A 27,185-nucleotide genomic window follows, 5' to 3' on the forward strand; every position below is an offset into this window, starting at 1 on the left:
AAAGCCCATTATAGATATAATAATATCATTATGATATGTCGACTAGCCACACCGCTACCTTCACGTAAACGTTGTAATAAATAAGAAATGTTGAAAGTTTGAGGTCGATTTTCTCAAAAACCCCATTTTTGTAAATTTTTATTTTTTAAATTATTTTAGACATATTAGTCGACTACAAAAAAAAATAGTCTAGAAATATAATATTTTGGTTGTATGTCCTCTGTTTGAGCCGGAATCGCGTGAAATGTGTGAACATTTGTTATTTTTCATAACGTTTACGTGAAGGTAGCGGAGCGGCTACTCGGCAGATAATAATGATATTATTATATCTATAATGGGCTTGCTTTGGGCTTTTTGTGGAGCCAAATAAAGAAAATTAACCTTAAGTACAGACAAAGTAATGACCTGTCAAATTTGACCGAAAAGCGACTGGAATGACGAGTTTGACATGTGTTTTAGAAAACAAATTCCTAAAAATATTTGAATACATCAAGGTATCGTTATAATACCTATTAAATGAGGGGGGAAAGTTAAAAGGGTGTAGAAAAAATAATAGCGTCAGCAGAGGCATAGGCAGAGGGTGTCAAACACGCGACCTGCGACGGCAGGCAACAACACTAGTTTCTGCCACTGCGGGTTCTACGGCTTGTAACTCGAAAACGAAAAATCGGGAGAACATGCGGTTTGCGCCCTCCTTCATTTGAGAAATTCCCCCAAAACATATATTTTTTTTCGTGGAAATTAAAAATTAGACCCTTTTAGCCTGCCCGATTTGAGATGAAAACACCCATATATATATCTACTGTAAACGACTTATTTTTTGCGGGCTCAATATTTCACGATTTAGGTTGAAGCTAAAATTTTGGAATAATTCGCGGGTTCTAATCTTCGCGACTCGGTGGCCTCTCAATATAGATTCCAATGCGTTTACATTTCACCGGAATTGCTCGCGGGACCTATTTTTTCGCGAATTGAAGTCGATTCGCGAAATTCGTGAAAATTAGGTCTTTGCGAAAATTAAGTCGTTTACAGTCTAGCCCCAAATTCAAAAACGCCACCTCACTGTCCAGCAGTGCCAAAGACGGTTGGCTGACACACTGCTGGACAGTGAGGTGGCGGTTTTGAATTTGGGATAGCAACACGTGCCATCACGCCGCTATGAAAGTGTCTCGTAATACGCAGACGGGGGGTGAACTGCAAAATATGAATGGTCGTTTTCATGTGTTTTCCTATTAAAATAATTCGGTTCTTAGTCAGCGCTCATCCCGTGTGTTTCTTCTTCGTCCACGTCTGTTGTTCGCGCTGTGTCCCAAGATGAATTCCCACCAACTCACTCAACTATCCATTCTTCTAATTGATTGACTTTTGTATTTGCTTGCCGTCGTATTGCCAATCTCAGCCTTTCCAGTTCGAAGGAACGCCTACCTGCTTGCACGTCTGCTCACTGCATCACGTTTCGTTGGCGTTCGAAGCTGGTGAATATTGCTTATGCGTTAGCTTTGCGTATTCCACACTGCGCGTGCAGTGCGGAATACGTATTGCGGTCTTGGATGGCGCGTAGCAATGAGGCGCCCGCACCCAACGTGGGGCACGCAACTCTAACACAAAAAGCACACCGCTTGCGTTTGCTTCTATGCGCAATACTAAAACTCTCCAGTAAGGTACAATCCCTTACCGGCTGCAGCACTCCGTTGGGACAGTGAAGAGTGTTGTTTGCATCCGGAAACGACATTTCGCGAGCCATGATCGCGAGCAGTTCCGCCATGCCCGCTGAGCAGGAGAATCGGGGGACCCTCACTAGAGTGCTTCCCGTTTCCGCCGCGGGAGGGCGAGCGTCGAGTTGGAGGCGCCAAATAGGGTTTCAGAATCTCCAAACCACTCCCCCACTTCCCCCCCCCCCCCCCCCCCCCACCCGTCTCGCACCCTGCCTACGCCACATGCTTCCTCCTCTTTGCAAATATCAGCTGATCTTCCAACATTTTATCTATTTTTGTGCAGGAATGTTTGTTAACCAACAAACCTACCTCAACAATTCAAAAGTAGTTTGTAATTTGAGTAGAAGTTACTCGGAAAAAGTAAGTAAAGTAAACTACTAAATACCGAAATAAAAATGTGATTGAAAGTTACTAAACTACTCAGAAAACTAGTTAAGTAACTTGAGTAGAATAGTTGAACTACGTACTAGTCTGCCCGGGTGTTAGGGGTCAGGCCGTCTGCGTCGGATGCGACGCTGGTTTTGCCTCTTGGCTAATTGGAAGTGAGCCAACCCTCCTCCTCGCCTTTGTTTGTTTTTTTTTTTTTTGTAATGTAAGTTTCTGTTGTTGCTGTTTACTTCGCGGGACTACAGAAAAATCGTGTCAAGGTCCCTCAATCGTCATTCTGAAGAGAGGCTTCCTCTCAAAACGTGAAATAAACCTTTCCTTGTTTTTTTTGTTTTTTTTTTGTTTTTTTTTTTCAGTCCATGGATGTTTATATATTTTGTTTTTTCCGCATTTTGTAGAGCTGAGTGTTCTTGGCAATAAACTCCGCAAACAAAGGGTCTTACAAAAAAAGAAGAGCACTCTCCTCATAAGAATACGCAGCAGAAGTGCATTTACAAATGCGTTTCTTTTTAAAATATCTGCAATAAAGAGCTCCCAGTGTCCGAACTGCAACGCTGAAGATAACATTTGCCACATCCTCTTCAACTGCGAAGAATATAGCGATCCACGTCACCGGTTTGTCACTGAACTCGCTAGAATTGGACTTCGTGATCCAGACGACGAGGACCCCGTCGCCGCCAAATAATACAACACTTGTTACTGAACGTCCTCGACGAATCTTTATTCTATTTTTCTCTATTTTCCTTCCCCCTTTTCTTTATCCCCCTTTGTTTCCTTTCTCTCTACTTTCTTTCGTGGGGAACCAGTTCAGCATTTCCGCTAGAACAACCTTCCCTACTTCTTTCACGTCACCTCTCTCTCTCTCTCTCTCTCCGCAAACTGCACGGTGTCTCTGGCTTCAACGCAGACCGCCATCAGCAACTTGCCGCTCTTGTCCTCTTCTGGAAGAGGCCGTTGGGGAGTCAGCGAGGAAGTTCCACAATTCGGCACTATCGTACGGCCGTACGATAGCGGAGTGGCGAGTGTTGCGAGCAACTTGGTCAAAAATTTTGTGCCCCCTGAGTGTCCGCAAACCCGGCGGTCAACCTTCTGGCACATGGCTCGCAAAAGTGCAGTGTCATTATGTAGTCCCCGACTAGGTGAGAAGGGCAGGGTGTCTCTTTTGAATGCCCGGCCTCCAGCACGTTCTCGTTGCCTTCCACCATGCTTCGGCTGCATGCGGACACTCGAGGCTCGCGGCACGCCGAAGGGTTGTCGAAGGCGGGAAGCTCAAGCTGGAGGCCGAGCAACTGAAAACTCCACCTTACGATTCTCGGTCTGCCAACGACTATGACCGCAAGTGTGGCAAAGGCCGTTTTCTGTCGGCGCACGCGTTAGAAATGGGAAATGGCCGCTGCAGCAACGGCGTTATTCGACGACGAGAAAATGATGGCCGCGACTCCGACTGTCTCAATGCAACCCCAGCATCGGTGTTTATGATAACATGTCGACAGCAGTGAGAATGCACGTGCTTTTGCAGGTTTTTGTCTTTTTTGACTTGGCTGTCACTGACCTGAAACTCAACCATTACCGCAGTTTTTACTCTGCTAATGACAACACGGCCTTCAACCTTCAACTTGTTGGCATTCTTCGACGCACAATTTTTTTAAATACTGACCGTCAAAAGTGTGCGATCGATTAATAATGTCTTATATTTTATGTACGGTGGCCAAGTGGCAAAATGCCTCCCTTCATTGGGCACTTTAACATCTTGTGTGACTCATTTCAACTGCACGGATGAAGTTGCAGATATAGATTTAACGAGCCGGTTCTAGACAAAGTTACCAGAAAAAAAAAACGTTCAGCCTTTCCACTCTCGTGAAGAACGAAGACCAGCGGAGCTGTACTCGATACACTGTGTGCTTCTTCTTCGTCGTCGACTGTTTTTCGCGCTGTTTCCTACGACGAATTCCCACCAACGCGCCCAACTATCTATTATTCTATTCTACTTCTATTATAGCTGGAAAGGTTGCCGCCATCTACGAGCGACGGCGGAAACCATATTGGTTGTGTGCTTGCCGCCGTCGCTTATAGATGGCGGTAGCTGTCCAGGTAGGTTTGTGTCGACATACACGGACACGATCCTGGGGAACCTAGCCCTTAACAGCTCCGCTATAAAAACTATGAATATTCGTGCCCCCTTTATATAAAAAAAGAACAACACAAATGTAGAAATTGTAGGCCTATATTTTAAGATATTTTACATATTCCGATGTTCTTCGCAGTTCCTCAAACAATCCTTGCTCTTCGAAAGCAAGGACATTAACCGATTGAGACGTCATAGAGTAGTACAAGTGATTCCCTAGCACAACGCTGGAAAGAAACAGTAGCATAGATGCCTGCACGAGGTAGTGAACTTTGGAAGGTTACAACCACATTTTGATTAGTAACAAAACAACTTGCACCCTTGAAAGGGCAAAACAAAGCATTTATTTAACACTGAAGTCACCGTTCGGAGCGCCCTCAAAGACGGCGCACACACATAGAGAGGCACACAGTCAGAATACCATGGAGAAGTAGATACAAGAGTGTCTCAGAATACTTTTCAGAACCTTCAAGATCAACCCAAAACTATTAAACTGTCCAGTTTTTTTTTTTTTAAGACAAGGTTTTTGTAAAGTGGAGTTATGTTAGTTTAAAGAGAAAAAAAAAACGAAGCTGGCTGATGGTTGTATCTAAAAACCAAACTGCCTGAATAACTCAAAAGGAAAAAACCCACAAAATCTAGACTTTCATCAAACTCTGTATAAACCAACTTTTAGAGAAAAATGCACTACCCCAACATCGTGCCAAAAACGTAAAAAAAACGCTTTCCAGAACAGGAGACCCCGGTCCCCGCTTCCTTTTCTGTTTTAAACTCCCAAACTTAATTCGAACCACAGGCTTGGACGCCGACAGTCCTCCGGTCATCGGGACACCATTGCTCGGTTGTAGAACGCACAAATAACGACCGAAAGCGTCGAATACTGTGCGAGAACCAATGTTGCTTGCACGGAATTCGGCGAGTGCGGCTGGAATGTCGCTTTTCACATGACCCCAATTTCCGGCGGCCGTGGGTTTCGTCAGTAAACCGAAAAGACGTTTCCCCAACGCCATCCTCTCGTCTCTGCTCAGAACCTTTTGTGAATGGTTTTGCGCACCGCACTTAACACTATACCGTCGATGAAGATGGGGTACGCTGTTTCAGCTTGTGACTTTTTGTGAATGAATTTATCTTAACATTGATATTTTGTAGTGGTGACACTGACTCGATTTTATCATCTACAACACTTAGTTGAAGGCTCATTTCCGCCGCCAGGTGTAGCTGGTAATTGTCGAAAAGTATAGTTCTATCGGCTTTCCTGAATCGCGATCTGCTGCCCGATACCAGAGAGCCGTGAACCTAAGTTGACAGTCACAACGCGACTAAATTCTTCTTATTTTCAAAATTAGTACATAATGCAGCAGGAAAAAAACCTTCAATTACTGTTGTGTCATTGTTGGGTTTCGTCACCTCGCTTGAAGCCCCCAAAATCGCTGGGGGAACATCCGCGTAGGTTCGTGAAGCCAGGCGTGTATATATACAAAGACCATTCCGAGCATTGCCAGTTCGGCTGCCGTGCTCGCATCCAGGACACGCTGACTTCATCGAAAGTAAGTGCATTTTGCGTAATTTCTGGCATTCTTAATCTACAAATGTTTCAGAACCCAGTTGGGGTATAGCTTCCCGCATTAAAACATTAGGTCGCTTGTAATTATTCCGAAGCGCCTGTAGAAAAAGAATACAAAGCGTCATTTACGGGATACGATCTCCCTTCCCTCCAGCTAATAGTATGTCATTTCGCGAAAACAGGTTATCTAAGGCTGCCAAAATATAAACTTCACTCTGTGCCCAAAATCATCTATACGTACGTTTTTTTTTTTATTTCCGCATAGTTGATTTAGGATTTTTTTTTCTTCAAGAATTTAAGTAAATGATGTCAGGCGTTACGTTTTAAATAAAAACAGAAAACCTTGTATTGCGGTACGTCTACGAGGTTTAAAGGAATACTAAAAGAAAACACAAGAAACACTTGTTAGCGACTTGACCATTCTTGGTTTCCGGAAACGCTTTGGTGAAATATTGCGCGTCGGGATCAATTTCACCGGAAAACACAAACCCTGATTCCGCGAGCATATATATTGATCCTAGTATATTCATACGAAACTTAATATTTTGCCTTAGCAGGTACAACATTGCGGAGGACTTCGTGGACCTCGGAATTGTGGCGTCAAGTTAATCGATTTTGTGCCAGCACGTGGATGAAGAACGGTAAGATCTCGCTGCTCTAGGCAGCAGCCTTTACGTGTGTGCATGGTGCCAGGCATTACCATCTGGGCCCTGCACATTGTTCTTTCCTTCCAGACGCTGTCACCGCCAAAAGCTGGCCAGTGATTCGAAAGGACTTGCAAGGGGCCGCGCAATGGGTTGGCTTTACCTCGCACATCAACAAATTGAGCTCAAACAAACGGAAGTAGGCACACCGTCTCACTATCCATGTACTCTGCTATTTGTTCACTCGGCTTCCCTCTCCTCCCCTCCCCCAAGACGGCAATCCTTGATTCTTATCACAAGCTAATAAAACACTGAATCATTGAAACCCTTACTGGGCTCTTTCTTATTCAATGACTGGTGTGTTCGCAGGAAGGTGCGATTGGGGGAATACTAATAACGTCGATAGAACGTCTCCAGTCGACGTACTGGATGATATCCTAAAGGTGTCGAATATGCGTTTGTATAAAACGTCTGCGTGACGTTCTATGAGCTTTTCTAGGACGTGCGGTGCTATATTTACGTTTCTTGTACGTCGATGTAACGTCTCTAGTGGGCGTATAAAGTATGTTTCGGACGTTTTCTAGGCTTCGCATATACGTTCCCTATTCAACCAGGCGTGCGAATATTACGTCAAATCAAATCAAATCAAATCAAAGTTTATTTAGACAACCGTCGAGGAATACAGCTGTCTGGGGGGCCGTCACAAAAGGCATCGACATGCCTGACAAGGCGACAGCCCCCCGCCATCTCCACGTCCAGACAAAATGAAAGACTTAGATGACGAAAACTACTTGATCATGAAAGATCAAACATAAAATCCCATAAGCGGTACAGAACACTGTAAACAAAGAGAAAACAATGAACTAAAACCAGACTCTCCCCCACGTAAGACAAACAACAACGAGGCACATCAATTTTTATGCCTGCACAAACATGACAAACAAAGGGGCCACAAACAACAACATAGTGCAGCCAGCCAGCCATCTCTACAAAGAGATGCTGCACAAAAAACAACATACGCGCACAAAAAAAAATACTGAAAAAAGAACATGTTATTTTTGAAGGGACAATAGATAGACATTTATGTTTTTCTTTAAAGCTTGTATAGACATACCTCCCAGAATAATGGTTTGACGTCCCGCGGCTTCTTCTTTATGACGTGACGTGATATTCTACGTCTTTGAAACGTCGATATAACGTTATCACTTGACTTCCAGACATTAGCCTTTCCATATTACCTCGAAGGGACTTGACGTCCAGACGTTTGACGTTCTTTCGACATGTGGTCACTGACGTCATCAACGTTCTTGCCACGTCTTTTCAACGTTTCTGTGCTGCCTGAGTATTACTCGTAGATAGTAATATGATTTCTTATATTGCAAATAGTGTAAAACCTTCGGTTTTGATACAGACGGTGGAAGTCTTCCGGGTCAATCCGATAGATAGTGTCGATGTGCAAACGTGTTAAGCGGCTAAAGGGAAACGCAACATGCTCAAGCGCATTGAAACGCTAATGTGTGAGCCAGCCTTTCGAAACGAGGAAACCTGCCGGTCGCCAACTTGGCCGCAAGCCAAAGACGTGCTTGCACCCGAACGTCCACTCCCCGGAAATCTTTTCAGAACGCCACTCGAGCCCGTCATGACGGACTCTAATTGACCTCCATTATTACGCACGAGACCGCCGATACATTCCGCTAAGAATAGCAATTATCTCTTTGCTGCGCCTGAAAAGCCGCATTTGACAGCCTGGAGGATAACTTACTAGACGCTCTTCGTGGGATTGCGTGGAAGCAAGATACCTTGAACTGGCCGACTGCGGATCGACTAACGCTTACGCCGCCGCTAAACTTTGAGGTCAAAGGTAATGGAAATCTAGGTCCTGCTAGCGTTCCTCCGGGTCGCCGATGTCTAACGTCAACGTGCTGGTGACTGGAGGCGCGGGCTACGTGGGAAGTCACGTCATCGTCGAACTTCTCGGCGCCGGATGTGACGTCGTGGTGGCGGACAATTTCCACAACTCTCGTCCTGGTAAGTTTTGTATATACCTATGCATTTTTTTTTGTATACTCTTGTATGCATTACAGGGCCCGCGGTGCTATCCCACTGCACACAAGACGTGTCCTAGGTTTTACTTATACTCTACATAGCTCAAGAACAACTCACACTGAATCACGCACACCCGCAGAAAGGGACCGCTCATTGGTGGACATCTTGTCAATACATTATGCAGTCTAGTAAAGTACGTCAGTGGGCTAGTTGGCGAATTTTCTGGTACAAATAAAATAGCACGAATAAGACATGGACAGGCGACAGGGCGACCCCTACAGACTTCTCCGCTTTCTAGCTCATTCGTGCACTTTTCTTGCAGTACAAGACGTATATACGTGAGGCATGAGTCATTTTACGGCTACAAGGCATCAGAGGAATTTTTCAAACTTCTACAAGTCGTCTCGACGTCTATAGACACACATGACGTTCATTGCAAGCATGCGATGCGAGTGGGGAAGCAGGACAGGAAAATGTATTTCTGTTTTTCGCTCTTCAGGGTTAAAAAATGTTAGTTCTGAATCAGCTCGCCTGCATCTTCACGTTAACCCATGCATCCGGCTAACCATTCATTCAGCACTGAAGCTGTTTCGTAAATAAAAATACCAGCGCAACACGTCTCCTACGGCTGAAACTTCACTTAACGTGCGCATTATTGTATGGTGTTCTCAGACGAGTTAGAAGGATGCCCTATTTGCATGACCCCCTTCTACTTTTATGTGGAACCTAGCTTGCTTGAGAGCAAAAACTTTTATATTTTTTGCTCTCATGTCACAAATTTTTTTTTTTTTATGCGTCTTTATTGTTTTATGTCCTCCTATCCTTTCCTTCCACTTTTAATTCACCACTACCCGTGTGTGGTCGACATCCTTTCCTTCCACTTTTAATACCCCACTACCCGTGTGTGGTCGACAAATCAGCTCCCTAAAACAGAGTAGCCAACCAGGACTTTAACCTAGGTTAACCTCTCTGTTCTTCCTTTTCCGACTCTCTCTCTCTCTCTCTAGCTTGCTTGAGCAGCCGTGCCGGACTGGACAAAAGACATATCTCGAATAGATTGTCAATTTGATTAAAATGGCTGCTTATATGTTACGCAAGCCAAAAATACCAATGTGGCCACTTCAACGCCTAAGGCGTGTACCCGCTAGTAATATTACGATGTTAATTAAAAGAAAAAGAGTATACAAATGTATAAACATCAGACTAGGGAGAAAGACGGCGATGAAGGAGAGGAAGAACAAGACTCTCAAACGCAGCTGAAATTTATTGACAAAAGATCCTGTTTACATAAACTTCAAACACCTTCACAAAAAAACAAATAAAAAATATTTCGGTTTAGATATAAAGTTGAAAAGGTTTCTGAATACTTGACCCTTTCAAACTGCTTTTTCTTTTTCTTTTTTTTTTTCCCCTTTTTTTTTATTTGCTGCAGGGAGCACATGAAGAAGCGCCGAAACCAAAACGCGAGTCCCCCTCATAATACGGGTTTATGTCCCGTAATAACGGGCGAGAATCATTATCAGTAGGCAAGGGGTTATCGATAATGAACGCGACTGGTACGGGATTAATGTCAAATTAATCCCGCACCAGTCTTATGGTGCGGGACTATTAATGAACCAGGCTTGCTTACGTTTCTTGGGTAAGCATATCTGGCTGAAGGCTATCTCGTGAATCATTGAGAAGTGTTTACCTAATCCTTTTTTTTTCTTTGTTTGTGTGTGTGTTTGTGCCGATGCCTATATAAATAGGATTTTTTTGTCAATAAAATTTCAGCTGTGTTTGAGACTCCTGTTCTTCCTCTCCATCGCAGTCTTTCTCCCTAGTCCTAGGGTTACAATTACACATGTTTAAACACCATCAGCTCGTTTGCGCCCTAACAATTTGTTTACAAATGTATGCAAGCAAAATTGCATTTGGCAGAGGAATGCTTATCCGCACAGGTTAGATTCCGAATGTGCGAACGTCGGTTAGAGAGTCATGTCACGATCCCGCATTCGGAAAAGCTTGTGGAGTAAGTCAATGGGGAGCGCAAGCATCGTCTGCTACTTGCACGATGATGTCAAAACGCCGAGCCCTTATTGGCTGATTGAAAGAAAAAAAGTGGGTATGAAAGCCAATCAGAACTCAGCGTTGTTCTGACGTCACCGCAACCCCCGCGCAAGAAGCAGACGACTTGGTCTCCGCATAGGGCCAATCCTGGTACCCTGATTGGCGCATTCTCATGGACGTCGCATCGCCCGGTCTACGAGCGGAGAGAGAGGAGGGGAGGCGGGGTCGAGGATTAGGTAAACAGACCTCAGTGATTCACGTGTTAGCCTTTAGCCAGATTTGCTTACCCAATAAGCGTGATCAAGTCTGGGGGCTGGCTAAAGGTTAACGCGTGAATCGCTGAGACGTGTTCACCTAAGCCTCGTCCCTGCTCGTTGTTTTCGCTTTCCTATACTTGAACGAGGTAAAGGGACGTCCTTGAAAACGTGCCAATCACAGTGCCGAAATGGGCCTCTTGATTGACTCCTGAAGCTTTTTCCGAATACGCGACACGACCTGACTTTCTTTGTCGGTTGATTGCAGGTCAAGATGGCGACATGCCCGAGAGTTTGCGCAGAGTGCAACGAATAACGGGGAGGGAGGTCACTTTCCACCGCGTCGACCTGCTGGACGAGGATGCCGTCGACGCAGTCTTCAGTCAAGTAAGCCTACTTCCCCGAGATTATAGGAGATGACTAAAACGACAGGGATGAGTTTTCAGCCGTCCAGCCACCAAGCAAGATCGCCTCTGTCACTATCCTGGTTGCGTGTGCACAGTCAAAGAAAACCCGCGACGCAAGCAGGCAGAAATGTGACGACTGATAAGGACTTCCATTTGGTTTACGATGCAGCAACCCTAAAAACTTCATTTTAAAAACTACAATGGGATCATGGCATCAACATTGTACACAGACAATTAATTTCTTCAGCGTTGTGGTGAACACGTCATAAAAATATACAATGCCCCCCCCCCCCCCCCCCTCAAAAACAAAAACTTTTTTTTTGCAGGAGTAAACGACGCATCGCCGAACGCGGCCCAAATTAGCGCTAAACGGTATTCAAAAGTTATAAATTACTTGCTAAAAAAAAAAAAAGAAATCAATGGGAAAATGGGTGCACCATTCTTGGTGGGTCATTCAACCGCCATTTTCCCACTGAAATTTTCAGAAAATCACGTATAACTTTTTTAATAAAATAACGGTTAGCAGTGAAATTTTGGCATCTGATGCGAACCGCTAGCGTTACATTTGGGTGGAAAACAATAAGCGTTCAGAAATGCGTAACTGATTTTTGCGGTAAAAAAAAAGGAAAGAAAGATGTTTTTTTTGTTTTGTTTTTTTATTAGGATGAAGATTTTGCACATGCGCAGTAAGAGGGGAGGGAGCTCCGACGAAATGTCGATAGCAGCTGATTAGACTCAAAAGTTGTTCAACACGTCAGTGCACACGGCGTAAGCGCTTCGAACCGATAAAAGCGTCGCACGCGTCACCTTTATCTCTCTCTTTCTTCCTCTCTCCCCGGCGCTGACAAACTGACAGACACCGCCGGGTTTTCGTCAAAACGAGCGTTCTCAACACGGCCCAAGCACACAGATGCATGAAGCAAACATGCTTTAAAACAAGCTTGAAGGATTTTTTTTTTTTCTAGGCATTTTAGCATTCCGCCTACTGAGGTAGCCGTGATCCGTAAAGGTTGTCCGTTTCCCGACAGCACCGGTTCGACTGCGTCATTCACGCGGCCGGATACAAGTCGGTCGGAGAATCATGGAAGGCGCCTCTGGAGTACTACAGCAACAACATCGGCGGTGCCATCAGGCTTGTCGAGGTATGCTGTTCTTATGGTTATACTAGTAAGGGCTTTTCGTTTTCGGAGTTTATTTTTGAGCGGAACCGGAGGGTGGGTTCTGCTCGTAAAAACACCGTCTCAAGACACAGGTAGCTGTATTTTAAACCGGTGTCAGTGATTGTCCGTTTTTTTTTTCTTTTTTGTCTGTTTTTAATTTTGTTCTTGTTTTAATTATAAATGCTTGTTCTGCGCTGTTTCTTTCTTTTTTTTACGTGAAATTTTGAGCTTTTCGGAGCTTTCGTTTATTATCCACAAAAATTCGGAATTGTTTGGATGTCTAGTGTCATTGGAGTAGAGAATGGCAGTCAACAATTTTATTAAAGCAATTTTTTAATAAGAGCTAAGCCTTGTTCAAGAGGCAAACCTCTTCGACTAATGTCCAAGGGAGGTCAGCTCCTTGTTATGGTAAGTGTTCAAAGTACTTTTTTTGCTTTTTTTTTTTTGTGATACTTACCAACAAGATTAGAAATTAAAAAAAAAAAATCCCTAAAGTTGTTTCAGGATTCCAATAAAACCTTAAAAAAACAGTCGTGTTTTTACAATGCCAGTTCTCAAATTCAGAATCTTTCAGAGAAATCCTAATTAATATTTTTACCGGCAACTAAATTTCTCCTTTTTTTTTCTTTTGGAAAGGGGGGAAAGCGGGTTTTGTTTTTTTAGATTTATTTGAGAACGCAGAACCCTATAGTTAAAGATCAGCGGTGGCCAGGCTGACCCGGCCTAAGAGCCGCAAACAAAGCCATCAAACTTCCAAAAGCCGCGGCGGGGGGGGGGGGGGGGGGGGGGGGCAAACTTGTTTGTAGCAATAAACGAAACTCGAACTATTTTCAATCTAGCAAAATCAAATACAGTCCTACAGTACGTAATTTAGGTAGCAGTAGCGCAAGACTACCAAACTGCAACCTGTCTTTCGATTTAAAACGTGTTTCATTTCTCTTTTGGGGAAGTGCTCTTGTGACAAGGAGAGAGGCGGGGGAGTGAGGGGGGGGGGGGGGGGGGAATAGGGGAGGGAGCCGCGAGCCGCACTTCCACACGCGAAGAGCCGCATGCGGCTCGCGAGCCGCAGCTTCGCCACCCCTGTTATAGATCATTGTTTTCCCCGACCAGGTTGATGTAATTTCTTCCTAATTCGCACCATTTGTCTTCCACCCGACCGCGTAGGCGATGAAGAGGCACGGCGTGAGACGACTCATCTTCTCGAGCTCGAGCACGGTGTACGGGACCCCGGAGTACCTGCCTGTCGACGAGAAGCACCCGACCGGACGGAACTGCACCAACCCGTACGGCCGCACCAAGTTCATGGTCGAAGAGATGCTCAGGGACATTGGCAGCACCGAAAAGGTTGGACCTCGACGCAGCCAATCACAAAAGAAAAGAAAAAAAGCTCAATATCGGGCATTCACTGTGCGGATCGGTTTAGTCGGTTATAACAAAACACACAAAGAGAACGAGGGCCATGACGGTGCACTTTTGGCGCTGCTTGATTGGCTATATCGAATCGTATAGAGAGACCTCTCCGAAAAATCACCTTCTGCGCGCCGCCATCTTTGTCTATACCTGCTGTGGAAGGCGTTCCGAGCGGGCGCAGTGACTCAGCATTTCTTGACCCGGAGGATAAGCGCCAAAGCCGTATATGTAGAGAGTTTGGCCATTCGTTGGGAAGTATATAGTAGACAAACGAGGAGGCGCCATTGGCCAAAAGCGGGCTGGGCGTGTTCCAGGGCGTCTTCAGAAATTCGAATGTGACCAACCAGAAGCCGGAAATAATACCCTGGTGGTGGTCGCGAGAAACAAACCTGATAACTGCATTGGAGTAACTCTCGATGGCTGAAAATATGGTACACGTGATGTTTCAATCACGCTCATCCAAAATGATGGTGGAAAAGTGCGACTAGCGGAACGATCGACATAATCCGTACGCCAAACGCCGAGAGCCGGGAATCTGCCGTCCGAACGGTCACACTCTGTCCGCGCAAAACAGAGTTGAGCGGCGCATTCGTTTCTTACATTTTTCTGTATGATCATAATCAAAAGAGCACGTGCACCCTATTTTCAACCACGAAGAGTTACTCCATTTCACTCTTGCGCGCTTATTAAAACCATATACGAACATAGACCTTTGATCAGAACTGTTTCTTGCTACCACCGCTAGGAGATTCTTTTCGGCTTCTGGTTGGTCAAGAGAGCATGCCAAGCCCTCTTTCCGAGTCTGCCGCACGCCCTGGATCTGCCCGCGCCTCCCATTGACCAAACTCTCTACATATACGGCTCTGATAAGCGCTGGAAAGCCTCCGGTGCGCTGCCATTGTGAGCGATGCCGGGGCCGCGTAACGTTTCGGCCGTGTTGAAGTGGGCTGGGGGCACGCCATTGAGGCGGGCGAAGACAAGATGGCGGCGTCTGCTGCATCGTCGATGGCCGGCCTTAGCGCACGTTAGCGGCGTACTAACTGTTTCAAAACGCAGGGGGAGGTATCCACACACAATCGTGGCGTCAATAATTCTAGGATGAGGCATTTTTGGTTCTATTCCTCTTCCAGCACGTCGTGGAAGCCAGCGCTACCTCGAGCGCAGCCATCGTTGATCCAATAGCCATAGATACGTAACTCTCAAGTTTTGAGAAGCGCCATTGGCGAGCAAAGTCGGGTATTTGTAGGTCGCGTTTCCGTCGTGCGTTTCATTTCGTCGTTTCAATTACGCTTTGTTAGTGCATGTTGGTAGGCGTGAGGGGCGCTTGTTTACGCCCATGGATCGTGAATGATGGGACGCTAGGAGGTCGGTTCACGTTAGCAGTAAATGGTCTCGCCTCGCGGACGCTAGCGGAGGTGCCTCTTTTGTGGTCGCGTGGTCGCTTCTTGTGGATGCTACAGCTCCCCCTGGACGAGAGAATCGTGCCTATGTGGCTACTGGCGTCCCTCCCGTTTGCATTCTTTGGAAGCGATTATATTTTCCTTTTGGTTTTAACTGAGATGAAAATAGCCACGTAGCACCTGCTAAAAGCGCTTCCAAGGGCAACAAAGGTTCGTTCTGTTCTTTATTCTTGTATTCCATAAAACATATCCTTTGATAGTCACCTTTTTGCTTGAGTGTGTTTTTTGCCTTCTAATCCAACCAAAGTGTGCCGTGACGTTGCGGTTTCAGTTTGCCACTGGGCAGGGATTGCAAAGCTGCCAACAGATATTTCTTGAAAATGCAATGTAGTACGTCCGGAAGGCCTATAAACGCCGACAGTTTTACAGCTATGTCGAATTAAACGACAAATAAAAGGAACGATCCGAGCATTAATAAATGGGCCCCACACCCACGGCTATCACTTCTGAAAGTTAGCGCACTCTAATTGATGTTGTCCATTTTTGGTTCGTCGGAGAGTTAGCCTCCGTGACACGTGCGCTCTTCAACGAAGAAACTTATACTGGTGAAATGCAGATAGTATATACTTGACATCCTCAGCAGAATGCTTTCTTTGTGTTCTACCTTGATTTTGTCATAGCCTTGATTGCAGTTCTTTTATATTTCTCATTTTTGTTCGGCTTGTAGGGAACATAAAACGTGCACGCCGGCTCAGGACAGCATTCGAAATTATAATGCGGTTAAGCGACGGCTATAACATAATTTAAAGTGTTCCCAGAGCTCTAGAGCTCTAAAAGATGTGTCACAATACGGTGGAATTATGTAAATAACGCCATCTTTGTCACGAAGACTGATGCAAGCAGTTGGCCGTGCTAGACAACTGCAACCACCGTTCGCGGGACTATTTTTGACAACTCACCAGCTCGTGATAAAGCTCCGTTGAAACCGAAACTAGAGTTTGTCGGCTATACTCGAGATTGTGGAACATAATTATAATTTCTGGATGACGCTTGGAAACCATCGGTCAACGTTGATCGATGGCCTATGGGCGCGGTCAGCAAAAGTGAGACGCCAACTCAGCAACTGGACGTGTTGAACGCGTCCAGTTGCTGAGTTGGCGCTATCCGACTGCGATGATGTCGCATGGAGGAAGAGGGTGGCGTTCGAAGGTTTCCATTATTCTAGATGGTGTTGACTGGACACACGCCACGCGTGTGTGTGTGTAACTTCACGTGACGTCATAAGGTCCCATGACTGTGATATCACGCTGGTGGTGTCACGTGATATTCTGATATCACAGGCGCGTAACCTCATGACGTCATGTGTCATCTTGATGTCCCTTGACGTCACGCTGTCTCACCCCTCCGCGATGGTTTTCTCCGTGACGGTTCTTCGTGGCGGTTCTCTCATAGAAGTCGGCTTCTAATTATTCTTCGTTAAAATACACGCAGGACTGGAGCATCGTGCTGCTGCGTTACTTCAACCCGGCCGGAGCGCACAGCTCGGGCGAGATCGGCGAGGACCCGCAGGGCACGCCCAAGAACCTGGTTCCCCTGGTCGCACAGGTGGCCATCGGGAGGCGGGAAAGGCTGCACATCCACGGGAATGACTACGACACGCCGGACGGAACCTGTGAGACATATGGGGAGCTGCAACCGTCGTGCTACTAGCAGCTAAGCTAAAAACTAAATCCCATGAAGACAAAAAAAAAAGAACTGATCATTTATTTTTAGAGCGCAGCTCTTAGGGGCCCGTTCCCGGCTTGAGCGGCGTCGGCGTCGCCGTCGGCGTCGGCGTAACCAAGGTCATCCCAAGGTCACGTGACCCCCAAGGTCACGTGACCCCCAAGGTCACGTGACCCCTTCAGGTCACGTGACCCCTCCCAATGTCATCTCAAGGTCACGTGACCCCCAAGGTAACGTGACCTTGGGGGTCACGTGGGGTCATCTTGGGATCACGTGACCCCCAAGGTCACGTGACCCCTCCCAAGGTCATCTCAAGGTCACGTGACCCCAAGATGACACCACGTGACCCTTTGAAGGTCACGTGACCCCCAAGGTCACTTGACCCCCAAGTCACGTGACCCCTCTGAGGTCACGTGACCCCCGAGGTCACGTGGTCTCCTCCCCAAGGTCACGTGACCCCCGAGGTCCTCAAGGTCACGTGACCCCAAGGTGACCCCCACGTGACCCCCCAGGTCACGTGACCCCTCTGAGGTCACGTGACCCCTCTGAGATTACGTGACCCCCCGAGGTCACGTGACCCCCAAGGTCACGTGACCCCCTGAGGTCACGTGGGGGTCACCTTGGGGGTCACGTGACCTTGAGGTGACCCCCACGTGACACCCAAGGTCACATGACCCCTAGGTCACGCCTCCCCGAGGTCACGTGACCCCCCTCCCCGAAGTCACGTGACCCCCCCCCCCCCCCCGAGGTCACGTGACCCCCCCCGGAGCATATTAAAGAATGAGAGGAGGAGAAGGAGGAGGGGTCTACCCTCCCCTCAGTACCCTTCACTCCTCCTCCTCAAGAGCTGCGCTCCAATTCGGCGTTACAGGGATTTGTAAACGGCTTTCACTTTTTTTTTCTTAAACTAACTGAGCTGGAAAACGAGAAGAATCCAAATTGCAAAAGAGAGGACCAAATAACAAAAGGCAACGACAAATTTTTTGTTTACTATATTTCCAACATTGCTCCCACACTTGTTCAACCTTTAGATGCTATTCAGTATTTGAGACGTTGCCTCCTGTCACTGTGTTGTTGTTGTTGTTTTCTCTCTCTCTTTCACTTCGGATTTTGTTTTCGTTCTCCACGTAGATTTAGGTGGTTTAAAGGGGTACGGAGACGAAAATTGAAATATACAAATTTCGTTCGGAAAGGAGTCAAGCATGACGGATAATAACCGTAAATGATAATCGCACGCAAGCGCTTGAAGAGAAGCAAACAGAGAGCGCGAAGCGTCATAAAATATCCGGCGCAAAAAAAAAAAAAAAAAAAAATGTTTACAGCATTTGTAGCAAGGCTGTCGTGGTTAAGAGCTTTGCCGTTGCTGGCGTTGTGGTCGCGTCAACGAGTTACAACCGAGCCGTTCGAAGTACCCGTGGGGTGACGAGCGTCTCTCAAAACTCGGACAAAAATTGCTTCTCCCACCCTGTTCACCCCCAAGCTGACAGTGCGGTGAAAGCTATACGCTTGCCGGACCAATCAGCCGCCTCCCTTTCTTGACCTGACCGCATTCTCTGCGAGTGGGTATGCTCGAGGGAGCGTGATTACTGGCAAAAGTGTAGCTGGCCCAACGAGCGCGTAGCTTCCACAGCACTGTCAGCTTCGGGGTGAACGGGGTGGGGAAAGCAACTTTTGTCCGAGTTTTGAGCGTCTGGCTAATCTTCTAGGTGGAGAATGGCGGCGTCCGGTACATAAACGAGGGTCCGAGCAATAGGGGACTCCCTCCTTTCTGTCTTCTTGAACTGTTTGCTGCAATGCGCAATTTGCGAGTTAAAAAAAAAAAAAAAAAAAAAAAAAAAAAAAACTTCCAGCTTTTTCGCTTTGGTGAAGAAGGAAGAGCAGCGGAGCTGGTAGCTTCTGTTCTCGGCGGTGGCTTTCCAAGCGAGCGATCTGCTCTTCTTTCGCAAGGGAATCTGAAGCGCTCGACGCAGTGGAACTTGAGGCGACAGCGGCCTCGCGGCGGTTGCGGAACCATTCGCGCTGGTGCTCACATCGCCGCTCCTTCTGCTCCCGTTCTTCCTTCTGATGATGATGATGATGATGATGCGGCTATTTTCCTTTGAATCGGGAGGACTCAAACAAGGTTTGTGCCCAAGCCTGGGAGCGTAGGTGTCTTAATGCTCCCTGGCGTGGATCTTCTGCCACCAGTCCTTCAGTCTCCTCTTCGTGTCTGCAACAAGCCTTTTTGAGTCGTTGGAGGCTACCTTACTCAGTACCGTAGCTGGGCAGACTGCTGTGAATAGACCTTTTGCGAAATCCCCCAAGCGCCCCGGCCCGCGCTCGAGGAATTGTGGGAGAGACTGTCCCTCGCCTGGCCGCTCTGCCTTGAGATCGATATGCCTGGTCGCTTGCCTCCTCTTAATCTTCTGTTTTTCGATTCCATGACCTATTTTATCTATTCCAGCGTATATTTTATTGCTTCTAAGTGGTTCTAGTCTATTCTGCGCGCGATATTTCTTGTATATATAGTATTTCTGTCTTTATTTCGCATTTTTCGACTGGAGTGCCGACGGACAACACGCCGCTTCGCGCGTCGTTCCCCGGATGAGTACTATCGTTGCTCGCACCCACCGAGGCGAAGGCTAGCGAGCGTTGTCTCAAAAGAGCCCGAAAACACCACCGCCGCTGACTTGCTCGTGTTAAATTTTAAACCAAGTCCAATAGCCTCCTTGGAGCATATGTCAAGAAGTTTTTGCAGTTCAAACACTGATCCTGCGGTCAGTACCACATCGTCCGCGTACGTCAATCCCGGTAGTACCCAGTCAACTCGATCACCATGCTCCAAATGTGCTAGCGAAAAGCCCAGTCCTGATTGTATAAGTTGCTTCTCTAGGGTGGATAGATATAGCATATACAATAGGGGAGAAAGCGGGCAACCTTGACGTAAGCCCCTCGTCACCAGCACCTCCTCAGAGCGAGCATCATCAAGGTGGGTCATAACCGTGTTGCCATGGTATAGGCGGGAGATGAGTATTGTCCCCTCCGGCGGCATGTCAAGCTGTTGTAGGCTAACAACAAGCTGGGCATGGGAAACACTATCATAGGCCTTTGCGATGTCAAGGAAACAACATATTATGCTCCTCTCCTCTTTCCGTGCAACCTCAATACATTGTGTTAAGGTAAAAAGATGGTCCTCTAATCGGCGTCCCCGTCGGAAGCCTCTTTGGATTTCTGTGAGCCTACCCTCCTCCTCTGCCCATGCGGTCATGCGCTTTTTCATGTTGTGGGCGAATGCCCTATACACCGTGCTTGTCACAGTCAGGGGTCTGTACTGTCGAAGGTACTGACGGTCACATCCTTTTTTAGGAATCAGGACGACCCTGCCGCATTTCGTCTCGAGGAATCTCCTCCGTCCCAGATGCAATATCCTAAAAATTTCTGCGAGTTGATCCCTGGAATCCTTGCTTTGAGCACACTTGCCGGAATGTTATCTAAAATAACTAGCACCCTACCAAGTGTTTCATTATTGCAATCCGGTGCACAGTCTGCGCCTTGCTTGGGGTAGATATTTTTAGTGGGGTGTTTCCTGGAGGCGAGAAAATTTTAACGAGATGGTCTGTAAGGAATTGCCCAAGTCTCTCCGTGGGCAGCCCTGTGTCTTCGCTCAAGATTGCTAGGCACTGGTCTTTTCCATTGAGAGTTCCGATATATCGCTAAAACTTTCTGGGTGCGTTTCGACCACTTGAACTGATGTCTCTCATTGTGGCTACATCAGCCTGGGCCATTTTGTCCTGCACAAGCTGTTTTACGGCCTGCTTCTGCAACTTGCACTTTTGCCACCTTATTACAATAGCGTCTGCCGGGCCGCCATGGAGAACCATGCAATGCTCCCTGTTTAGCTCCTGTCTTAGTCTAATGGCGGCTTGAATTCCGCGTCCCACCAACGCTTTCTTAGTCGTCGCCCACCTCGGTTCTTTGTAGAATGTTGTCGGATGATTCGCTTTAATTCTGCCACATATTCCGCGTATCCAGCCGCGCTCTTTCTTTTGGTGCTGTTTTCAAACTCCTCCACCACCTTCTCCACTGCCGTTGGAGATAGCCGGGAACGGCTTGTCGGAGAGGGCTTTTGTCTTGGAGAATTCTAACCATATCCGGTTGTGGTCACTCCGAAGAAAGGTTGCCGCCATCTATGAGCGACGGCGGCAACCAGTTGTCTGGTTGGCGCCGTCGCTCATAGATGGCGGTAGCTGTCCAGAGTTCGGTGTCATCATTTGTAATCCGGCGGACACAAGGGGGATAGAAGGGTAGGAGAGGGCATGACGCCAGCCGCGTAGCCTCCACAAGCCATGCTCCCTTGACGCCTCGCCTCTTTCTAATTTTTTTCTTTACTCTCCTCACTTATCAGGCCAACGTGACCACATCACGTGACCGTAGCTAGCCTTCGTCTAGCTATGGGGTACTAGAAGACACCACAGTCTAGCCTCCGATCTGATAAAACCTACCGGACGGAGCGCGCTCAAGCCTGCAAGGAATCCTTCTGCAATCCCCATCTCACACGTGACATGTCACTCGCAGCTATTGCCAGAGAGATCTATGGTCACGTTGGCCACAACATCGTTTAAAATTTTTATGACTAGGCTTCACCAATATTACAACATGCCACCTCCTAGTACTTCTAACCCCCTTGGGCGGACACTATCCTGGGGAAACTAGCCTTTAACAGCTCCGCTGTAAAAGTTGAAAAATCGTTTCATGACCGCTTTAAACCGTTGAGCGTACTTCCAAAGAGCGGCGCTACTTCGATGTTTCGAACGGCTACGTAACGGTTCTTTCTACGTCATGACTACGTAGCAAGATCCTCAGCGTTGCTAGATTACCTCCCAAATAGGCTTCACAGGCATCCACCAGGTGCACATTGAAAGATCGTATAATTAGCTTTAAATTTAGTTTTCTTGTGCCTTTCAACGAAAGAATGGTGTTTTTGAGGTTATGCTAGCTGCAACGTGCAACACATGAAAGCTAAAAAATGAGCGCTGGAATTTCGTTTCCGTAATCCTTTAGAAAATGGTAAACATTCACCAGCTTACCTGCGCCCTCACTGTTTTATCGTCAAACAAATTGTTTGTTTGTGCTTCTAAAGCAGCGCTCGGCTGACGTATAGACCAACACGCGGCCCTGACGTCACGCAGCTGCGGTAGCGCTGTCGACGGCACTGCGCATGCGCAGACTCTTCACGCGAATTCGGTTTCTGATCACGCGCAGTGCCCACACCTGGTGTGGGCAAACGCGGGCTTGTTTGTAAACAGCGTGTCGGTCTATAGCCGAAAACTGCTTCAGCGTTCGGCTGAGGTTTCTGCTCAGTCTGTGAAACACCAACGGAGCAAAAGTCGAGAACGAACACTGATCAGCTGTTGGAACTGAGATGGAACGTCCAGTGACCTTGACCTTGATCGACCGAGGAAGATCAAGTAAAGAATTTTTCAGTTCACGGTTTTTGAGTTGGGTAAACACCGAGCTCTGTGGTAATCAAGATTGGTAAAGCGCTTTCTGTAGTTCATCTCCTCGCCAATAGTCACCGCGTGGCGAGTCCACCGCATATTACGATCGCCCCGCAGTGTTTCCAAACAAGCCCGCTTTGCCCACACCAGGTATGGGCACTGCGCCTGCGCACAAACAAAACTCGGAAGGAGTGAAGCATCTACGCATGCGCAGTACCGACAGCAGCGCCACCGCTGGGGCGTGACGTCAGTGAGTTGAGGAACCTAGGAACCAATCAAGAAGCGTGAAGATAGTAATCCACGCCATGTGGTTTTTAAACTGTCAGTGACGATAGACGAACAGCTGAAGGCTATTAACCATGCTGAATTAACCTGAGGCTGGGGTAGATAAGAAACATCACAACGTAGACGATACAGAAAATGGGCAGGACGACGTTTCACAAAGAAAATTGGGACATACATTCACTCGTGGCACATTCGTCCAAATTGATCAAATGTTTTTCACATTTGTCTGCTGCGTACTTTTCGTAGTCGGTCAGCGCGCGTGCTCCCCTGGTGATGGATGATGGACACGCAGCGCCATGGGGTGAGCGGCCAACGGGAGCCCCGCCGACGCGCGCCAGTCAACGTAACTGAAGGCGATCGCGGAAACTAGGTGCCGTTTTTGAGCTTCAAACTGATGACGTCAGCTCGCTCCATGGAACCCCCCCCCCCCCCCAATTAATGCTTTCGCATTAAAAAATTGTGAAAGGTTTCTCGGCCACACAAATTGGTGAAAAGTTTCTCATCCATTGGGACGAAAACTTAGGGTAAACAATTAACACATGAATAGTATTTAAATTGGACAGTAATTTAAATTGTCAGCTTCCGAGCACGGTTATGACACAAGAATTTTTCGCCGTGGTCGGGCTTTTGACGACTTACATATTCACGTTTAAATTTTCGGTTTGTTCGCTGGTGGAAGTTGGGGCGGGAAGGGTTGGTGTCTGTGCGGTTCCTTCTACGATTCAACGCACCATAAGGTGCACGCTTAAAAAAAAAAAAATCGCTAGGACCTGGCTCGCGTCGCGGTGTCTTGACCAAACATGAGGACCCTCCATGCTTGTCATATATGCGTGCAGGCGTTCGAGACTACGTGCACGTCGTGGATCTCGCCAAGGGTCACGTGACTGTTGTGAACAAGATTATGACCGGGAGCCTGACGGGAATCAAGGTGAGGATAGCTGGGTGGCAACACGAGTCTCTCGCAATCACGCGCGCCAGGAAGGGCGCAGACAACTTGCACTTTTACAGCGTTCCTCATCCCCAGCTGCACGACAGCTGTATACGCCTTTACAGTGTTCACCAAGCAGGCAAAGAATGCCGAGTCATTGGCCGGTGGATGTATACGCGTGCGTTCTGCAACAGTAGACAATGATGATACCACGCAGAAGGCGATTCAGTGTTTTTTTTTTTTTTTTTGTGCTGCGTTGTCAAGGCTACCGTAGACTTTCTTTCCATCTACACTGCGCAGACGTACAACATGAACGGCGGCACCGGCGGCGCCTCCGTGCTCGAGGTCATCGCCGCCTTCCAGGAAGCGTCCGGGGTCCGCGTACCGTACGACGTCCTGGAACGACGGCCCGGGGACGTGGCCAAGATGGTGGCCAGCTCCAAGCTGGCTCGGGACGAACTCGGCTGGAAGGCGGACAAATCGCTCCTCCGCATGTGTGCGTGACGCACAAATATACCTATTTTCAGCGCTTATCACCCGTGGTTACAAAAATGCTGAGTCACTGGGCCCAGGGCACATGTTCAGCGGCTGATGTTTCGCGGAAGAGCATATACAATAGTGCGAGAGGAGAGGACAGGACAAGAGCTTAACTAACTACATTTAACTAACAGTCCAGCCGAGAGAAAAGTGTTTCATATGTGCGTTTTTGATGTCACATTTTGTCACTGGGTGAATATAAAATCTGCTCACCTTTCGCCGGCATGAAACATCTACGGGTAAAACGAAAAAAAAAAGGTAGTATGTTTTATGCATGAATCATATCTCAGACTGTTTATGGATAATAAAGATCTGGGCACTGCACATACGTCGAGAAACTCGCGTTCCTGACGTCACAAACACGAGTTGGTACATTTTGTGCGAGTAACACTGCAGGGAGCAATGCAGCGGTCTCGCTCATCAAAAAAAAACGTTTGTTAATCTTTTTTTTTTTTTTTTTTCCTGTGTGTATACTTTTGTTTGTTTGACAGGCCCGTCTCTGCTCTCATTTCCAGGCGAGGACGTCTGGAGATGGCAGAAGAAGAATCCGACCGGTTACGCCAGGACGGGCAGCCAAAATTCGACAAGAAGCTAACAAATTCGACCGGCGATTGCGGAAATGGTAGTGGTATACTGAAAAATCGATGAGTCTTCATCCGCCGAATAAAGTCTAACTATGTTTGCTCGCAGAAGGGTGTAACCGAGTCAAGAAGCCCATAGATAATTCGCCCAAGCAGGTATATACGATTAGTGAAATATCAAAAAAAAAAAAAAAAATATTGATAACCAATCGTTACAAAAATGGTACCCGAGACAAGAAATTATAATTGACCAATCCTAATGACGTGAAAGAAAAGTGGATAGACTTATCGGTCGTCCCGAATGAGCGCCGAATTTGCTATAGTATACACTATGTACAGGTCTTGCCCACAAAGAAAGCAAAAATAAAGTACAGTGGTTAGTTTTAACGCAGACTAACTATACGCATCCCCAATCGGATCGGATACAAAAGTTTCCGAGCTAACAGTTCTCTTGTTCACACGTAATAATTAAGTGATTTTCTGTAATTTTTAAATGGGAAAACGGAGCGCGTTCACCGTGATTCGCGCCATTCAGCCTCATGCATTCGTGAGGTGAGGCTCGCCACCACTTTCGTATGAAAAAACTCCGAAAATCACATAAATATATTGAACCGCTACATTTTGGTGGAAAGTGGGCGTTCAACAAAACGTAAATCATTTTTTTTTTCTTGTGGTTTATATTTGGTTCGACGATTGGTTCTTGAAATGGGTGCTGAAGCTGCATGCTGTCCCCGTCTTCCGGTATTCGACGTGTGAAGATAAACACCGAGATGTAGCGCTGAACACAATACCGGCGATTCGATATTAGAAACGCATTGAAAACATTGAGTTACTATTTTTCGATTGCATAAAAAGATATCATAATCTGTACCCTCTTGAACTGTCCATGACTTCCCCCACCCCTCTCCCCTTTTTGGCCTTTCAAGAAACGTGTTATCAATCAATCAACTGGTAAGAGAAATATATTCCTCGTATATGTCTGTGTGACCGAATTTTTATTACCACCTTTAAAACCGAAACTAGATAATAATAATAAAAAAAAACATGACTGCCGATAGATAGATAGAAAACATAGATAACAGACCAACTCAACGTCACGTCGCTGCTGTTGGCACTGCCTCCTAAAGCCCCTTCATGATTTAAAAGTAGCGCAAGGTGCGTCGATGCGCGAGGCACGTGCAACGTGCAGCCCTTGGGAAGATCATGGCGGCACAGCGCAGCACTGAGCTTGATTTCAGACGCCAATTTTCTTCCCAGAAGTGACACGCGGCACGTGTCTCAAGCATTTCCGCAACAATGAATGGCGCCACTTTAACCAGGATAGAGGAGCTGTACTTTACTGACTCCCGCTGTGTAATACCCGCTGACCGTATAGAACTCGTCTGCACAGATCATATTAATGTACCCTTCACGACCTTTTCTTTTTTTCGCAATGAAACGTTGTCTGTTCATACATCGATAGAAAAGACGCGTTATTCGCAGCAGATGACATAATTATCAACGAACAAACCTCAATCCTGCTCGAAGAAACACGTCTGCTTCATAGATGCACGTATTCGTCCAACATGTCTGCGGACGGTTCTTGCACGACCAGTGTGACGGAACCGCCAAACAGGGAAGATCAGCGGCTCAGACAGTGTCTGCTGCAGGCTGACTTATTTTTATAGCATTGTGACCGTCGCTCGTGCGAGATAACCCCCGATCCACACTTTGCGATAACAAATCCTGGGAATTTATTCGGTTCAATCTACGCTCTCGCGTTCGTTCGTGGCGCCCAGGCGTTGCTCGGCGTTCGGGCCCTTCCCGGTGATAAGCAAACGCAGCAGAGGCGGCGGCGTCAGCGGCGGCGTATCGCCGGACCGCGAATGCTGACAAGGTCGGCGGTTTGCCCAGACGGGAGGGCTGACAAGAACTGATTACAGGGACAGTTAACGTAGTACGCCCACGTTTCGGTGCATTTCGAAATTGGAGACACAACGTGTGCGGATCCCTCCGCCAACAAATAAAATAGAAAAAAAAAAGTGAGTTTTTTTTTTTTTTTTTTTTTGCGAACACAAAACCAGTTTCATCAATCGATTCTTGTATGCCACGTGTTTCCAACTTTATATCCGGACTGTAATTCGAAGACTTTACTACGTTTAAAAGTTGAAATGTTACGCCATACGGACTACGTGTACGCAGGTGCGGACTATGAACAGATTTGTTTTTCCAAGATCGTTGATTACTACACTGTAGTGGTTTTAGCACGTGAACTCAAAGCCGCGCCGCCGTGCTGCACATTCTAACGTGCCGGACTGATACCGCACGGTGGGCTCGTGATCAAAAAAGATCGTGCTTGGATTCGGACGGGGCTGGTCGTGTCTCTTTTTGAATCTGGTCCAGCGCTCTCGGACCCACTCAAAATATTACATAGACGCCATGGATGATGTATGCATGCATGTATGATAGAAGCTTCGCTATGAGCTAACACATCACGCATTTCTCAAAGTGT

The 27,185-nt window shown here is 46.9% G+C and overlaps 1 protein-coding gene and 1 long non-coding RNA gene across 2 annotated transcripts; one reads left to right on the forward strand and one right to left on the reverse strand.

The window, feature by feature from the left end:
• Nucleotides 1-8,336: 8,336 nt before the first annotated feature.
• On the forward strand, nucleotides 8,337-25,400 carry LOC120840259 (UDP-glucose 4-epimerase-like). Its single transcript, XM_040210674.3, has 8 exons — nucleotides 8,337-8,463; nucleotides 11,053-11,171; nucleotides 12,220-12,333; nucleotides 13,516-13,695; nucleotides 16,653-16,833; nucleotides 23,485-23,576; nucleotides 23,877-24,072; nucleotides 24,629-25,400. Exons 1-8 carry the CDS (start codon nucleotides 8,340-8,342, stop codon nucleotides 24,706-24,708), a joined length of 1,086 nt encoding a protein of 361 aa, XP_040066608.1. The 5' UTR covers nucleotides 8,337-8,339; the 3' UTR covers nucleotides 24,709-25,400.
• Nucleotides 16,775-26,690, reverse strand: LOC121833414. Its single transcript, XR_006076695.1, has 3 exons — nucleotides 26,205-26,690; nucleotides 23,883-24,040; nucleotides 16,775-16,831 (listed from the first exon to the last, which is right to left on the reverse strand). It is a non-coding gene; the product is annotated as an uncharacterized LOC121833414 (long non-coding RNA).
• Between the last annotated feature and the right edge of the window lie 495 nt (nucleotides 26,691-27,185).

Source organism: Ixodes scapularis, unplaced genomic scaffold (genome assembly GCF_016920785.2).
Source record: "Ixodes scapularis isolate PalLabHiFi unplaced genomic scaffold, ASM1692078v2 PGA_scaffold8__174_contigs__length_109621045, whole genome shotgun sequence".
NCBI classification, from domain to species: domain Eukaryota; kingdom Metazoa; phylum Arthropoda; class Arachnida; order Ixodida; family Ixodidae; genus Ixodes; species Ixodes scapularis.